General features: G+C 34.2%; 1 protein-coding gene across 4 annotated transcripts in view; it reads left to right on the top strand.

Annotated features, from left to right (window-relative positions):
* The window catches only part of SENP7 (SUMO specific peptidase 7), a 155,489-nt gene that overhangs the window by 130,399 nt on the left and 6,707 nt on the right, over positions 1-18,383 (top strand). For all 4 annotated transcript variants that reach the window (XM_007445540.1, XM_007445539.1, XM_007445538.1 and 1 more), the window contains 7 exons: positions 3,156-3,335; positions 4,518-4,780; positions 6,470-6,603; positions 8,014-8,130; positions 12,133-12,255; positions 16,286-16,378; positions 16,990-17,114. In XM_007445540.1, coding sequence (XP_007445602.1) covers positions 3,156-3,335; positions 4,518-4,780; positions 6,470-6,603; positions 8,014-8,130; positions 12,133-12,255; positions 16,286-16,378; positions 16,990-17,114 — 1,035 coding nt within the window. The remainder of the gene's footprint in view (positions 1-3,155; positions 3,336-4,517; positions 4,781-6,469; positions 6,604-8,013; positions 8,131-12,132; positions 12,256-16,285; positions 16,379-16,989; positions 17,115-18,383) is intronic.

The following is an 18,383-nucleotide window of genomic DNA, read 5'->3' as shown; positions in this document are numbered from 1 at the left end:
TCTTTCCCTTTTAAGGAGTCTTCTTGGGTGTGCATACCACCTAACCTTCTGCTTATATTTTCTTAGCTAGAATGTAGTCAAATGACCACACATCTATTTGCAAAGGAAGCTAGGAAATAAGAGTTTTTAAGAGGTGGTATCTTGCTTCCTCATAAAATTAGGGTCCTGTTACTAAAATCTCTAACAGTAGGTAGGAAAAATGATAGGCAACTCCTACTTTCAGTGTCTGTCATAGCCCTGTAACAAAATAAACTAAATATTTTGGGAAAATTTGTTAATGAGGTAAATTTTTCTTGTGATGGTGTTAAATGGCCCCGGCTTTTCTTCTTCTTCTTCTTCTTTTTTTTTTTTTTGCGGTACGCGGGCCTCTCACTGTTGTGGCTTCTCCCGTTGCGGAGCACAGGCTCCGGACGCGCAGGCTCAGCGGCCATGGCTCACGGGCCCAGCCGCTCCGCGGCATGTGGGTTCTTCCCAGACTGGGCACGAACCCGTGTCCCCTGCATCGGCAGGCGGACTCTGAACCACTGCGCCACCAGGGAAGCCGCCCCCGGCTTTTTTAAGGGAATCTTTCTAAAGCAGCCTTCCTAAAGAATATTTAACTTTCATACTAAGAGCTTGGTACATTTGGATTAGTAATAACTATCTAGATTTCACAGAAATAGTATCAACTATTTGGGGCTGTGAGCTGCATGAGGAAGAAATGCTGAGAAGTTTTTCTGAAGGTTCTCACTCTTTACTTTTAACTTAATCTGTCTGTCTTTGCTGCCAGTTTCACTGACAGTTTTCAGAATGGAGGAGTTACAGTGTTCATAGACTGGAAGAATTAATATTGTTAAAATGTCCATATTACCCAGAGCGGTCTACAGATTCACTGTAATCCCTGTCAAAGTTCTAATGGAGTCTTTCACAGAATCTAATGGAATCTTTCACAGAAATAGAAAAAAAAAATCCTGAAATTTGTATGGAACAACAAAAGACCCCAAATACCCAAAGCAGTCCTGAGAAGGACACAACTGGAGGCACCACACATCCTGATTTCAAATTGTATTACAAAGCTATAGTAATCAAAAGAGTATGATATAGGCATAAAACACACACAGAGATCAATGGAACAGAACTGAGAGCCCAGAAATAAACCCACATATATATGGTAAATTAATTTTCAACAAAGGAGCCAAGAATATACAATAGGGAAAGGATAGTTTCTTCAGTAAATGGTGTTGAGAAAGCTGGACACATGCAAAGGAATGAAACTGGACCCCTACCTCTACTATATACAGAAATCAACTCAAAATGGTTTAAAGACTTACATGTATGACTGGAAACCATAAAACTCCTAGAAGAAAACATAGGGGGTAAGCTCCTTGACATTGGTCTTGGCAGTTTTTTGCATCTGACAGCAAAAGCAAAGGCAGCAAAAGCAAAAATAAGTAGAACTACATCAAACTAAAAAGCTTCTGCACAATAAAGGAAACCTTTAACAAAATGAAAAGACAACCTACTAAATGGGAGAAAATATTTGCAAATCATATATCTGATAAGGGGTTAATACCCAAAATATACAAAGAACTCATACAATTCAACACCAGAAAAACAAACAACCCTATTAAAAAATGGGCAGAGGACCTGAATAGACATTTTTCCAAAGGAGACATACAGATGACCAATAGACACATGAAAAGATGCTCAGCATCACTGATTGTCAGTGAAATGCCAATTGTCAGTGAGATACCACCTCACACTGGTCAGAATGGCTATCATCAAAAAGACAGTAGATAACAAGTTCCGGAAAGGATGTGGAGAAAAGGGAAACCTCTTCCACTGTTGGCACACATTAGGATTGTAAGTTGATGCAGCCACTATGGAAAATAGTATGGAGGTTGGTCAAAAAATTAAAAATAGAACTGCCATGTGATCCAGCAATTTCACTTCAGGGTATTTACCCAAAGAAAACAAAACAGTAATTTGAAAAAGTACATGAACCCCAGTCTTCATTGCAGCATTGTTCACAATAGCCAAGGTGTGAAAGCAACATAAATGTCTTCTAATAGATGAATGGATGAAGATGTGTTATATATATATACAATGGAATATTACTCAACCATTATAAAAATGAAATCTTGCCATTTGTGACAACATGGATGGATCTAGAGGGTATTTGCTAAGTGAAATAAGTCAGACAAAGACAAATACAGTACGATCTCACTTGTATGTAGAATCTAAAAACAAAAGGGAAGCAGACTCAAAGGAAAAAAGCAGTTGGTTGCCATAGAGGAGGGTGGTGGGGAGTTGGGCAAAATAAGTGGAAGGGATTAAGAGGTATAAGCCTCCATTTATAAAATAAATAAGCAACGAGAATGTAATATACAACATAAGAAGTATGGTCAGTAATATTGTAATACCTTTGTATGGGGACAGATGGTTATTAGACTTACCATAGTAATCATTTTATAATGTATGCAAATATCAAATCATTATGTAGTAATGTGAAACTAACATTATATGTCAACTATATTTCAATTTTAAAAAGGCATACAAATCAAAAACAAAGAAAAAGAAAAAGGAGCCAGTAAATAGAGAGTAAAAGAAGAGGGAAGGTAGGTTAGAATAGGACATGACAGGATAGGAAGAGAGGAAGTCAGGACGCGCCACCAAAAAAATTTCATCCTAGACCTTTCAGAAGCTCATATGACTCTGGGGAATCTTTGGGTAATGGCTGGTCTGTGTAGTGGAATGCAGATGTTTGAGGAGAAGAAAATTAGGCGTTAAGTGGCTTATGATAGCATTTGCAGTCTTGGTTGATAGTATTAACCAAGATAGAATTATATAGTTTTTTCAGTTATACTATGCTTAGTTTTCTGCATTGATAAGATAGTCCGAGATCATATAGTGTGAGAGGCTAAATTCCTACATTTAATTATCACTTAAAAATTGTTTGGTCCTTTCTAATTTATGTGATCTTTTTTACTGTAATAATACTGTTTAGGTTTTTCAGCCAAGTTTACTGAAATGTACTGGGAATGATATTTTTGGAAAAGCCTTGCATATAATTCTTTTTAAAAAATACATTGTGTTAAAGAGGAGTCATACAGTGCATATGGAGTGTATTCCTAAATAGATTAATTTATTACCTTGTTATCTTTTATTTATTACAGTGTCCCTGCATGAAATTTCATTGCTAGTGGATACTACACATTTAAAGCGGTTTGGGTTATGGAAAAATAAAGATGATGATCACAGTAAAAGAAGTCATGCCATCCTCTTTCTTTGGGTCTCCTCAAATTATCTTCAAGAGATTCAGACCCAATTAGAAAACTCTATGTTAAGCCAGCAATGTGAGTATAAAAAGATTTCTAAATTTCAGGATAATCTGAGAAGTCCTATAAATAAAGTAATTTTCCTCTAAAATAATTTAGTAGAATGTAATTATTTCATTGAATTGAAATAAGTTCATTGAATTCAAAATAATTTATCCCTTGATATTATGTAAGATATTTTATTCATTTAATTTTTCCTTTTAATTTTACTCAACCGATTAAAATTATCTTCTAAAATAAAAGGACTACCTTATCTTTTAGTCACTTGACATCCTTGGCTACCTGTCTTAAGAGTTTCTTGCCCTTATTTCATAATGAACTGTGACAGAACTAATCAGTGGCAAAGTCAAATAAAATACAGAAGTCTTTATCTTCAACATTTTCTATAGTTTCTAAAAGAGATAAATCAGTTTATTTACTTATGTATCATTTTTCTAAGACTGGGTTGAATACTTTTCTGGTGCTCCCATAACACTTATCTATCAATATATAAGTATCTTGAGAATTTCCCAACTTTGTTTAGTTTCCAACTCCTAAAGGAGTCTGGTTTAGAATTGGGTAAATCAAATTGGTAAGTTTCTTTCTTATCTCTTTAATCTCTCTGCCATTTCCCCTCCTACTCCCTTGCACATTAAAGATGTTAAGTAGTGAACTAAATTTTATGTCTTTAAAATTACTTATTTTGCTGTCCTCATTACTTCCAAATTAATTGGGAAAATTCATGATTAAATAGCAGAGAAGTTGGAAAAATACACAAGCCATATATAATCATTATGGGAGGAGAGAATGTCATTTGATGAGAGAAAATGATTTTGAAGGAAGTGTTTGGAAATTTTTTTAATTGGTAGATTTGATATATGAAGAGGGCTAGAGGAAAATAATTGCTTAGTCATCATTTACTTATTCATACATTCATTAACAAACATTTAAGAGCACCTAGTAAATGCCAGGTACTGGAGATGCAGCAGTCAATACCATTGTGGAGTTTGTATTCTAATGTAGTAGGAGTCTAAAAATTGTGAGTTTTGGTTATAGGTTACTAATGTCCTGTTTGGGGATTTAATTTGCCTGGGTTATTAACTAACATACAAAATAGTTTGTTGAGTTGTATACCAACCTTATTGTTACTAATAATTATTTTAATTATAATCCCTTTGAAAAATAACACTACTGATAAAAACTGATTTTTTTCTTTCATAGCAAAATCCACTGAATTCATTTTCCTTGAGCTACACAGTTCTATTTCACAGAGAGAAGAATTGAAATTGCAAGACATTATGACAGAAATAAGTACAGCCAATGGAGAATTAGAGCTTTCTTATCCATTGTCTTGGGTTCAGGCACTTCCTTTATTTCAGAACCTCTCTTCAAAAGAAAGCTCTTTTATTCATTATTATTGTACTTCAACTTGTTCTTTCCCTGTTGCTACTGCTGAAGAAATGAAGATGAAATCAGTATCTCAGGTTAGCATATGATTAATATAATTAGTGAGGGGGAGGGAGGCAGTTCGATAAAAATTCTTTTTTTGAAATGAGCATGATTTCAGAATGCTGTGTTTTGTCAAAAGGGCACAGGAACCAACCTAAAGGAACTCCCAGTGCCAGAGCTGGAACAGTTAGATCAACAAAATCAGTAATGATAGCCTGTGATTATTATGAAAAAATAAGATATAATACCAATTAATCTATATTGATACAAATAAATAACTGAATGGATGAATGAAAACATAAAAAAAGGTGGGTAAGGGACAATTGTTTCTTAGAAAAGTGTTGCAATTAATAAATGTAAAAGGAACAAGAGAAATATAAAACCACCTCTAGAAAAATCAGTTATGATTGTTGCAGGTAAGGTCCACGGAGGGATGTTAAATTTAATGGATGAAAACTTAAGGGAAAACAGGACATGTGTACAATATCAGTCTCTCACCCCCAATATTAATTAATTACAAAAAAGAAGTAACTTTTTTTTCTCCACTGTAGTAACTTTACAGTGGAGAAACATTGCAGACATCACCTTAACCCAAGTGATCGAAGTTAACATTACCAGTAATAAGATATATTGACCTAATGTACCTGTCACATCATGCACGGAGAAGAGTACATTATTTCTGTGTTGTTCTTCTCAATATTGTATAACCTCAGCCTAATTGTGAGAAAAATCAGAGAAACCCAGTTACAAAGTAACTGACCAACAGTCTTAAAAAATATCAAGGTCATGAAAGACAAGGAAAGATTGAGGAATTGTAGGATCCTGAAACAAAAGAAATTTGTTAGCGGAAAAACTAGTAAAATCAGAATAAATTTGTAGTTTAGTTTGTAGTATGATACCAACATTAATTTCTTAGTTTTAATAATTGTACTGTGGTTTAAAAAGATGTTAATATTGGGGGGATCTGTGAGAGGCTTATTTGTTTTTTGCAATTCTTTTATCAATATAAGTCAAAATATCTTGAAACAATGGTAAGTTTTAAAATGCTATTTATTTTTATAGGAGGTTGCTAATATACATGTGGCTTGTGTATCTCTGCCAAATACCTCTAGAAAGAAAAACATTTATTAAGTTTGCTGTGACATGGGCGTGTGCACACGCGCACACACAGACACACTCATGTGGGTTTGGTCTGGGGCTAATCTGTTTTTTTAAAGGTCTGTAGAAAGCCACATTAGTGGAAGTCAAGATGTAAGCCTTCACCACTGTCTTTTGCATAATGTTGTAAAAATTTTGCCTGGTAATTACATTGTATATACAAATTTGTATCATAGTTTTCCATTTAATAATAAAATATCAATTTATGTTCTTATAAACTTTCAGTCTCATTTAAATTTTTTCCTACTATTTATCACCTCTTTTGTTCATTTTGAACAAAATGAATACTGTTTTCAGATTCCTAAGTTAATTATAAAGCCAGACCTGTAAGTAACGCTTCAGGTTAAACTTTGATCATTGTATAGTATCTTTTGATCCAAAGTATTATTTTGATTTAGTTATATCTTTATAGAAATTCTAAGAGTATATATATAACTCATTGGTGTGTATCAGTATTTCTTTTAGTCACATTTTCTCTTACCAGTCGAACTTTTGACTTTGTCCTTTTGAGAGTTAATACGTGTTTGTGCACATATAAGACCTTTTTCTTTGCCATTTTCTGTCAGGCCTCAAATACAGATACAGCGAAGCCTACTTACACCTTACTGCAGAAGCAAAGTAGTGGTTGCTACTCACTTTCTATTACATCGAATCCAGATGAAGAATGGCGAGAAGTCAGGCCCACTGGACCTGTTCAGAAGTATGTACTGTGTCATATCCCGTTTGTAATAGGTGGGCAAGTTAGTAGTTTTCATTCACATTGCTGATTTTAAGTACTTTTCCTTTTTAAATGTTTTGAGTTTTACTTTCTTGCTGACAGTTAATAATAGAAATAATTACTAAAAAGTTAAAAAAATTATTAAGAAAACAATCAATGCCATTTCATTTAGTTTTATGTTAATAAGACAGAAATGGTAGCCAAGATGTCAAATGTGGTAAGATTAAAGCATTTATTGAAAATATTTGAATAGAAGAGTATGGCTTTTAAGATTATATATTCCGTATCTGAATATATAATAGGAAAAGTGAAATTGCTTATTAATGTGTGCCTCAATTTAGGGTACTTTATCAGAACTTCCCTTTCAGAAGTACTTCTTTGTTCGTATTTCGTCTTTTATATGTCTTCTCATGGTGGTAAGGCAGCATAAGGGAGTCTGTGCACTTGAGAGTGATTTCTATTCCTCGTCAAGATTCCTTTTCTCTGTTAAAAAAAAGAAAATAAAAGGAAAGCACAGGATAGGGAAATAGCCAATAAAATAGTAACTTTCATTTTAGCACTTAAAATTTTCCTGTGTTATTTCATTTAGGTGCCATGGTTACCAAGATTAAATCAACTGCAGATGATTCTTATCTTCTTGAATCTTTTTAGTTCAACAAGTACATATTATACCTTTATTATTAACTATATTTGTGCAATGAGTACCACGCTGTCTGTTCCAAGATTATAGTCAGAACTCACAACTGCTCTTATGTCTGAGCTTTAAGAGAGGGTGCCAAAGGAAAAATGCCTAATTAGTTGTCATTTTGTTTTCCATTTCTTTCTGGTTGTGCTCTGATTATTTATATCCTTTATGTTCTCTTTAAGTTATGCATCGTAAGCACTTTTTTATGGGAAACTTGCCTCCTAAGCTCCCATGGTAATTCTTCATTGTCCAGCTGCTGGTGTAGACTAGCCACCAGTAGGAGAGCATTGTTTTTGACTGTTGACTCTTTTAGTCTTGGGGATTCAAACTTAGCATTGGAAACTGGAGTGTAGGAGAATCTTCTATGGTTTATTACTTCAGTTTGTTGAAAGTTAAAAATTGTACAGAAGAGAGACATCCTCAACAGTATTGTAATTGACTGTGAGATAACCTATTGATTAGACAAATACTGAGACTAGCCCACATGGGAAGGATTGGAAATGAAAAGATACTCAATGAGAGTACTATTAGTAGCTTGTGAAAACAAAGGAAGGAAAATATAATTGCTTGTATCATGTCAAATATTTTTTACCCTACACATTTTAGTTATTGAATACTACTGCCCTGTTATTGTCCTGTATAACAAATCCCTTTGACACTAGAGTTTTCAATATTAGTATATTTTAATTTTATTTTTACTTTTTAAGGTTGATTGTATATCCTCCACCACCTACTAAAGGGGGTTTAGGAGTAACTAATGAAGATCTGGAGTGCTTAGAAGAAGGAGAGTTTCTTAATGATGTAATCATTGATTTCTACCTTAAGTAAGTACAATGATAAATGATCTTGTCATTTGTTTTACAGGTTTTGATGTGAATATTAAATATCTTTTATCTCTGAAGTATTTTAACTCTAGCTAAAAATAACCTGCCAAAATTTCAGATTTGAAAATTTTGGTCTACCAGAGTTTTCTGGTGTTGACTAATTCAGTTTCATTCCTTTACTTCCCATAGATACTATATACTTCAGAAGAGTTACTGTTGTTTTATTTGTTTTTGTTTTTGCTTGCTATTGATTGATACTTCTTTTTAGATTTTATTTATTTATTTTTGGCTGTGTTGGGTCTTCGTTGCTGCGCGTGGGCTTTCTCTAGGTGCGGCGAGAGGGGGCTACTCTTCGTTGCAGTGTGCGGGCTTCTCATTGAGGTGGCTTCTCTTGTTGCAGAGCATGGGGTCTAGGCACATTGGCTTCAGTAGTTGTGGCATGCAGGCTTAGGAGTTATGGCTCACAGGCTCTAGAACACAGGCTCAGTAGTTGTGGCTCATGGGCTTTGTTGCTCCATAGCATGTGGGATCTTCCCAGAACGGGGCTCAAACCCATGTCCCTTGCATTGGCAGGCAGATTCTTAACCACTGCGCCGCCAGGGAAGTCCCTGACTGATACTTCTTGGACTATAGTAGTATTATAGTGAAGGAAGTACTTATATAATTACAGATCACTTTGGGAACCAGAAAGAAACAACTCTGTAGTTCTCTATTGTGTCCTTAAGTGCTGTAAAACTTAGCTGTCATTTTAAAAATCCATATTACTATTCCATTAAAAATAGTTTTCAACTTTTTATATAGCCAAGCTGAAGGAATGTGTAAGAAAGAAACTTTCATGCAGTGGTAATTTGTCTCTAGCCCTCATTTTGTACTCTACCCCTATACCTACATTTCTAACATTTCAAGATGTCTCCTAATTATTTCACTGACCTTTCCCAAACCAATTTATTATTATCATATTATTTCAGCCCTATTGTTTTACTAATAGTGATATCCTTATTCTACTAAGGATAGGCTCAAAAATCTCACATTATTATCTACTCTTCATCTTGGACATTGTACATTTAATCTCTAGAAGTTCTGTTTGGGTCTTTTTTATATCTTTCATGTCTCTTAACTTTTTGAACATATGGAATATAATTATTATATAACAACTGTTTTAATGTTTTTTCTACTTATTCTAGTGTTCTTGTCAGTTCTGGGTTGGTTTCAATTGACTGATTTTTCTCTTCATTATGAGTGGTATTTTATTTTTTTCTTCTTTGCATGTCTGGTGATTTTTTTACTGGGTGCTGGTATATTCCTATAAATATTCTTGAATTGTGTTTTGAGACAGATTATTTGGAAACAGTTTGATGCTTTTAAGGATCTTGCTTTTTAAGGTTTGTTAAGCGAGACCAACAAATTAATCCCCACTATTGAGGAAAGACCCTTCTGAATACTCTACTCAGTGCTTCATGAATTATGAGGTTTTCCAGCCTGGCTGGTAGCAGCAGGCAGTATTCTCACAACCTGCGTGAATGCTGGGTACCATTCCCTCTGCTTTTTTCAGATAGTTCTTTCCCCAGTCTTAGGTATTTTCCTTACATACATGCAGTGATCAATATTCTGCTACATTCTTGAGGAGGACTCTGCAGATGTCTGGAGTTCTCTGTCTATAGTGCTTTTTCTTTTCCAGTGTTCTGATCTGCAAACTCTCGCTGCCTTAGTCTCTCCTGACCCTCAGCATCTTCTCAACTCAGGGAATCTGCCATGTTCCACCTGGGTTATTCCCTTCTGTGCTGCAGCCTGGAAACTTACCAAGGCAGTAAGCTGAGGCAATTACAGAGCTCACCGTTTCTCAAGGGTCACTGTTCTTTGTTGCCTGATGTCCAGTGGTTTAAAAACTATTGTTTCATGTGTTTTGTCTGATTTTTTGCTTGTTTCAAATAGGAGTGTAAGTCTGATCCCTATTATTCCATCTTGGCTGGGAGTAAAGTTTTCATTATCATTGACTCCTCACCCTCCCTTCCTTTTCTACATACTCAGTTGCCTGAGTAGTAGATTCGGTCTCTCAAATTTGTTTATTCTCTTTCTTCTGTCATCATGATCTTTTTAGTACTACTTATCTTACCTAAATTGTTATTCTTTTAAAACAGTCTCCTTATATCCTTTGTCTCTGTTTTCCTATCTGTTAAGTATATTATTACCACCATTATTATTCTTTACTCCATGAATGCAATTCTCACTAGAAACTTTTATTAATTTCTTACTACCTGTCAAAATGAGTTCAAACACGGTCAGGCATTTGAGTGTCTTGGTAATATGACACTAATTTGTCTTTTCTGCCATCTACTTATAACCCTGAACCTATTACATAGTCCAGCAAAACTGAATTATAAACAGTTTACTAAACAAAGCCCATCCTTATTCTCTCTTTTGCCTTAATGCCGTGTTACTCTTGCTTCGTGGAATATTCTTTTTATCTTAACCTGTTGAAATTTTATTCCTCTATCAAGCTTCCTCACAAGGGTTATCTTCTTGAAAACTTTTCCTGGTTTTAAACAGATATTATTAACTCTCATAATACCTTATTTGTATCTCTTTTATGGTTCATATAATATTTTGCCTTATTTTAAAATTATTGGGTAGCATTATGATTATTTTCCTTCTAAAGGTTGAGCATCTTGTATCTTACTTATTTTTGTATTCCTAAATAGTGTCAAATTTATATTTTGTGAGATGAATTGGATCATCTTTGATGTTAATTTTGATATGTTTTATTGGAATTAGCTAATAAAATTTTATTTCAAATTCAGTTCTAAGAGTATTTTTCTATACTTCCTTTTCACTGAACTGCCTGTATCTCTGACTCTTTGACTTCTTTTCAGAGGGGATTCTACTTTATTTTTTAAACTACTTTCTATTTATTTTTAATATTGATGAATAACTTCCAAATAGGAAAGTGCACAAATTTTAAGTGTATGTTCACATATGTGTGTACCCATGTTATCGCTATTCAGATTAAGTAAAGAATACTTTACCTTAAGCAGCACACCAAAAGCATTCTTTGTGTCACCTTCCACATAGTATACCCTCCACATAACCACATTAAAAAAAATTCAAGTTGTGTTTGTCTTTTATGTTTTGTTTTGTCATTTCAATAAATCTGTTTTAAAAAACACAGAGATATTTTAATATTATTATTTTTTTTTGTGGTACGCGGGCCTCTCACTGCTGTGGCCTCTCCCGTTGCGGAGCACAGGCTCTGGACGTGCAGGCTCAGCAACCACGGGCTGGGCTCACGGGCCCAGCCGCTCCGTGGCATGTGGGATCTTCCCAGACTGGGGCACGAACCCATGTCCCCTGCATCGGCAGGCGGACTCTCAACCACTGCGCCACCAGGGAAGCCCTCTTTTATGTTTTTTTAAAAAAGCAATTCCAAGATCATTTTTGGACCTTTATAAACTATTAACAATAGTAGAGTTCTCTAATTATGAGAGGTTTAATCACTAAGTGATTGAATTTTAAACTTGTGTTGAAGAATTGTTTTAGTAAAGAAATGGACTAAGGATTTAGAGATTAGTCATGTCTCAGAGTTATTAAAATTTCTCTAGATTTATTTAGGAGCGTCATGGTTTCAGTTTTGTATCTGATTGCATGATTATTTGATTAATATTTCCTTGTACTGTCACTCTTCTGGATTGTAAGCTCTACGGGAGCAGGAATTTTTTTTGCCACCTCTCATTTTATGTTGCTAGTATAAATATGGTGCTTGGCACATATTAGGAATTTGAGAAATATTTGTTAAGTAAATGAATATGTGGAAAATTTCTGCTTTAATTGATCTTGATAGAAGGTGAGGTAACTAAAGAACAAAAAAAAGCTGAAATCAGAGCAAATTGCAAGATTGTTTTGACTCTAATAGGACATAAAAATGAAGATTTTCTGAACACAGATAATTGGAGGAAGACCGGATAAAATGTAAAAATAATTTACTTTTGTGGTGTTGTTACTTTGCAGGTATCTTATATTGGAGAAGGTGTCAGATGAACTTGTTGAACGAAGTCACATTTTTAGTAGCTTTTTCTACAAATGCTTGACAAGAAAGGAAAATAATTTAACAGAAGATAATCCAAATCTTTCGTAAGTCAGTCTTTCAGTGTACTTAAGTTTTAAGAGGAAAACATGCTATTTTGATGGACTTAGCAAAATAACTTCTTACAGTATTTCCTAGAGTGAGCAGTATTACCACTTTTGCAGGTGCTGGGCCTGTTTGCTCTGAGGGGCATTTCTTACCCTTCCACTGTTCTGTTCCCTATCACAGGGAGGCTGACTCTTACAGGTTGCATTTCCAATTGCATGTTCTGTGGGGGATATTGGAGGTTGGGAGGCAAGGAAAGAAGAAGTCAGGATGTTTCTTCCTTACCCTCTTTGCCTTGGGCAGTTATTCTGGTAGTGGTTCTAGTTCCTCTGTGGGTCCTTCTTTCACTGGACAGACCTGATAGAGCTCTAGCTTCCATTTGGAGGTACTACTTCTTCACTTTGCCCTTCAGCATAAGGGTGTAGCATTGTCCTACTATGCTAAGCTCTGGTTGCCTCACTGATTGCCTTTTGTGGCATTGCTCTTTTTCTATCACCACTGTAGCCAATTATTTGCATTACATTTTATCTGTCTTAAATATATAGGGAGGTTTATGTTTTCCTGGTTGGACCCTCACTAACATACTACTATTTAATTAAACTGATGTAACATTATAAAAATACCATGTTCCCACAATTCAGCTGAATTTCTGTCCAGGTATTTTTTTGATTAATTCTAAAACCTTTAGAGCAGTGGATGGGGCTAGGCAAAAAGGAGGAAGGAGTAATTCTTCTATCTTAGCAGTAACTTGGATAGTTGTGAGCCTGGAGCCACTTCACCCCTCTCCCTGCCCCTAACAATTCGTGTGATAATCTGTATGGTAGGCCCATGGTAAAATTAAGTTTTTATTTTTAAAAAAGTTAATGTAAGCATTTGTCTGCCACTTTACAAGGTACATTTTTGTACATTATTTCTTCCCATAACAGTGCTTTTAGGTATGTAAGGCATTTTTCAGATGAGGAAGCAGGCCAATAAAGATTGGCAGAACTCTGGTAAGTGACAGAACTGGTTGGTACTTAAATCTTTATCTTTTAACCTCTAATCCAGAGATGTTTTTGTTATACTGGACTGCCTTTGAAAAAATGGCTGTGAGAGCTGTTTCATCCCTTTAAAATAATAGGAATAATAAGCAAGTAAGAAGATGATTAAATGGGTAAACTGTCTGAATTTGTTGCATTGTTGGAGAAGGAGGATAGGAATAGAGAGAGTATTAACATTTATTGAGTACCTGCTTGGAGCCATGGCAGTGAACATAAAGTTATTTTGTTTGATTCTACAGTAGTCTTATGACATAATGCCATTATTGTTATGAATTGAAGCTTAAAGAAGTTAGATAAGTTATCCGAAGTTGGATATAGCTTTCCAGTTTCAAAATTCAAGCTTTGTCTGTTGTTTTTAGTATTGCAACTATATAATTTATGGCCTAAATTGGGACACTTGAGATAATAAAAGGAGGCTCTATTAATAGCTACGCTGGGCAACGCATGTATACTGGGGCTGCCCTAGACAAACTGGGATGTGTAGTCATCTATATTTTGAGTGTCTTTATGGATTTGGAATTTGTGCTGGTAGACAAGGCCTGCCAGGGTCAACTAAGGAGAAAATCACAATCTGAAAATATTCCTGATAATCAGGGTTAATGGAGAGGGATATATGGAAGGGGAAGATTTATTAAATAAATTTGATATTTAACATTTCTGATGCCCTCCTCTTCTATTTTATGAGTATAGAAACAGATGGTTGGCACCGTGCACTTAATCCCACATTTTGTTTTAAGATTACTAGTCAGTGTGGATACTATGCATTTGGTGTACTGACATAGAAACTGAGGAAATGAAAAGGTAGATTCTGCTGTATTAAAAAAATTTTTTTTAATTAAAAAATTAGAAAAAATTTAGATGTTGTATGAATGATCATATATAAACATAATACAGAACTGAGTTAGATGAGTGGCATCTTCCAGTGTAAGATAGATCTTATATGTATCTTATGCATAATATATATTTATATATACACATACACATATACATATGAACACATACATACATATACACACACACAAATACTCATACTAGTGCTTAGCCTGATACATATACAATTAGTATTCACACAAAGAATTCCTACATCGGTTAAAAAAAAAAAGAACCCAGAAGCAAAGTGACAAGGGATACAAAGCATAATTTATGGCCAGTAAATCCTACAGGAAGCTCAAACTACTAGTGTTAGGAAATAGCAGACTAACTGATTCACAAAGTCATTACTGTGGTTTATGAGATCCTGCAAGATCTGCTTCTGTCCGTGTCCCTAAACTCATCTCGCAGCATTCTCTCCCCTCATTTATCACACTTCAGCTCAGCCTACCTCCTTTCAGTTTTCAAATATGCTTAAGCTCTTTCCTGTTTTCTGACAGAAATTTCTTCTTCTGGCACTTTTAAATTTATTTTACAACATGATCTCTAATCATTTTTTTGTTTGTTCATTTTCTATTTCTTATTCTAAAATACAAGCTCCATGAGGTCAGGGACTTCATCTGTCTTATTTTCTTCTCTATGCCTGGTGCATTTTGCTCAGTTCTTAAAAAATACTAGGAACTCAAAATAAAAGATAATAATGTATGTTATTGAATGGGGAAAGAACTGTTAGACATTAGTTGAGGATTTTCCATGCAGTTAGGAACAGAGAATAAGCGATTATATTACGGCCCCCGTATTCTCTCCTGTCATCCTTGCCTCATCCAATATCTAATGTATTCCCAATCAAATAAGGTTAGCATAATCAGGAAATCTATCAAACAGCAACATAATAAGACAAAAGAAAACCAGGTGTCTATCCTTAAGATCTTTCAGATGGAAAACAAATTAAGAGACTCTGCACTAGGTAAAAATAATAATTTATAATCATTGTAATGGTTGGGTCATTTTGAAATAAGGAAATTTGGTAAACCTATGACTCATTATTTTATGAAGTTAATCTTTTGCATAGTGACTAATTCCTACCTCATCTTTTAGCCCCATCTTACTCCCAATGTCTACTCCTGTGAGTTTGGTTAGATATTCACATGGACAGGGATAGGGCAAAGATGTCTGTTTCCTGTGTTACTTGGTATGTAAATGTATAAGAACTTAATGATTTAATTTTCTGACTAAAAAGAGGTCCTTCGTGGGACTGAGCCAGAAGTCACATATCACCATCTCCTTTATGCCACTGTGAAATGCTATCCCTTTCCTAGAACCTTTTTTGACATCCAAACTTGGTTTGATATCTTCCTTCTTTAACTTCCCTAATGAGGTAAAGAAAAGGAATTATTATTCATGTGTCCCAACCCTTTTCTTCATGTTTTTCCTAGATGCCATCACCATAATTCCTTTGTATCCTTTATGACACTTATATTTTAATTATTTGTTGTAGTCTTTTTCTGCCTTCATTATTTTGTAAATCCTTTTAGGGCAGTGTGAGTGATTTTCATTATTTGTTCTTAGGAACCTAATAAATATTTGTCAAAGAAATAAAGGATGGATAATGGGTATGCTTAACTCATTGTCCTATAATATTCTTATAAATGAAATAAAGGGAGATGAGTCTCGTCTTTAAAAATCTAAGACTATATACCTCATCCCTCCTCTTCCTTTAAGTTTTAACACCTCCCTTATCACAGATATAACATTTAGACAATTCTGTTAAGGTTTAATGATAATATTTTATTTCAGCCCAGGTGGAACTAAATAGAATAAATAGGTATAGCTATTTATATTCAGTTGCTGAGGCACTTTTGGAATCTGTAAAGCATTTTATGAATTGCTGCCTTTCTTTTATCCATTACTTTATTGTTTATAAATAGTGATCATATTTAAAAACAGCCAGGAGTTAATAAAATGAGATAATTTTCTAGTCTGTTAAATATTATGTACCTTGAAGAAGATGGTTAAATAAACTAAAGCTAGCATTTTTCAGTGTATAAAAAAGACCCTTGAAATCCTTATCTTAAATTTTTAATTTTTTATCTATCAAATATGTCTATGTTTTTGTTCCCAGAATGGCTCAGAGAAGACATAAGAGAGTAAGAACATGGACTCGTCACATAAACATCTTTAATAAAGATTACATCTTTGTGCCTGTAAATGAGTCGTGAGTATTTCAGATTATTTAAAAAAAAAATCGGAGAGTACAGAAACATACTTTGTGCATTTTTAGATTAATAATCAGTAAAAAGTATGGGTAGAGAAACCCAGGTATTATTTTTAATTTTTTTCTAAAGAAGTAGCTAAAATAATGAGTTTATCTTGGATTTTGGTTTGACGGTACTTATATTGTAAATAGTGGGGGAAAAAAATGACAAATGCCCACAAGACTATAATGGCTTAGACATTCAGTTTATTTTGAGGTGGGACTCAAGAAAAGATTTTCTAAACAAAACAATCAAAAGCTTTTAAGAGAACAAGCTCTTTAAGCACTAACAGAAAAAAGGTGATGCTATAAGTCTCTTTGATTATTTATTAAAGCAGATTCTCAACAGGAAACACTAATTATATAAAAGTAAATAAGTTTGTCTTACTCAGATTTTATCCTAAGAAGTCTTAGTGCTTTTTAAATTAGTTTTGGAATCGTGTTCAGATACTACAGTGGACTTCTTCAAAATTGATGTTTGTTATACCCACCTTCTCAGCTATAGTTCTAGAACGTATTCTTCTACATTGTTTAGATTTTGTGTTATTAAGATTATATTTCTTTTTCAACAGGTCTCACTGGTATCTTGCAGTCATTTGTTTTCCATGGTTAGAAGAAGCTGTGTATGAAGATTTTCCACAAACTATATCCCAGCACTCCCAGGCTCAGCAATCCCAACATGACAACAAAACAATAGGTGATAAACTTAATGTGGATAAACTTAAGGTGGTGTTTTTAATAATGTTGGCAACAGTAAAATGATTATAGAGAACAATATGAAGTTAAAGGATAGTATAATTATTTCTTATCATTTAGTTTATTAGAAGAAACGTCTGGATACCCAAGATTCATGTATAAACAAAATGTAATTGTCAGGTTTTATTGTTATATCAAGTTTTATCATAGCAGTTTTTATAAAATAATCTTTCTAAAAGATTATTTTTATAAATCTTTTTTATAAATTATTATTTTTATAAAATATTTTATAAAATATTTATATTTTTATAAATTATTTTTATAAATCTATTTTATAAATCTTATTGTATAAATCTTTTATAAAATAATCTTTCTAAGAATTCAAGGCATAGATTGAAATCTCCCCTTTTTTCTTTTTCTTTTTCTTTTTTTTTTTGCGGTACGCGGGCCTGTCACTGCTGTGGCCTCTCCCATTGCGGAGCACAGGCTCCGGACGCGCAGGCTCAGCGGCCATGTCTCACGGGCCCAGCCGCTCCGCGGCACGTGGGATCCTCCCAGACCGGGGCACGAACCCGCGTCCCCTGCATTGGCAGGCAGACTCCCAACCACTGCGCCGCCAGGGAAGCCCTTTCCTTTTTCTTAATATAAATTAACACAATTCCTGTTGACACTAGTAATTTGGCTAGGTAATTGCGGGTCTCTTATAATTCTTCCATGATTTTTCTTATGTTACAACCCAAATCTTAAGTAAGCAAATAAGCCTACTTTCTTTGAGAAAAAAAAATCAAATTGTATTTTATAGCTGTAGCCTAAGCAGCAAGCAGAATTAATAATAGCCATTACTGATAATACTGGCCAAAACCTGTCTCTTGTGGGGGAGAAAGAAAGACTGATAAAGGAACTGATTACTTTCTATTTTGTCTAATCCTCCTATGCTGCAAAAGTGTATTTATGCAACACTCTATGATCATATGTTAGAAGAATTATTACTAGGCAAATTAACCCTCCTCCACATTAAAACAGCAGAGATTTTGATAAGTAAGCAATCTATGAAGATTGTCTTTTTACAGGAAACTGGTCCCAGCTAACTGGTATTTCAAGTTTTGGCTCTTGGGTGTATGTATTGTGTGATGACAGCCAATTAAGCATTGTCAGTTTTATCCATTGATTGAATGTTTTTGTAACATTAACCATAAAAAAAAAATTAAATAGTTCCCAGGTATTTTTTCCCTTTAATTACTACTATGCATACAAATTACAGTTTAAACTT

The sequence above is a fragment of the Lipotes vexillifer genome, unplaced genomic scaffold (assembly GCF_000442215.2).
Source record: "Lipotes vexillifer unplaced genomic scaffold, Lipotes_vexillifer_v1.1 scaffold1016, whole genome shotgun sequence".
Taxonomy (NCBI): Eukaryota; Metazoa; Chordata; class Mammalia; order Artiodactyla; family Lipotidae; genus Lipotes; species Lipotes vexillifer.
Note: the sequence above shows the minus strand (reverse complement) of the source record. Positions and strands in the feature narration are given on the sequence as shown.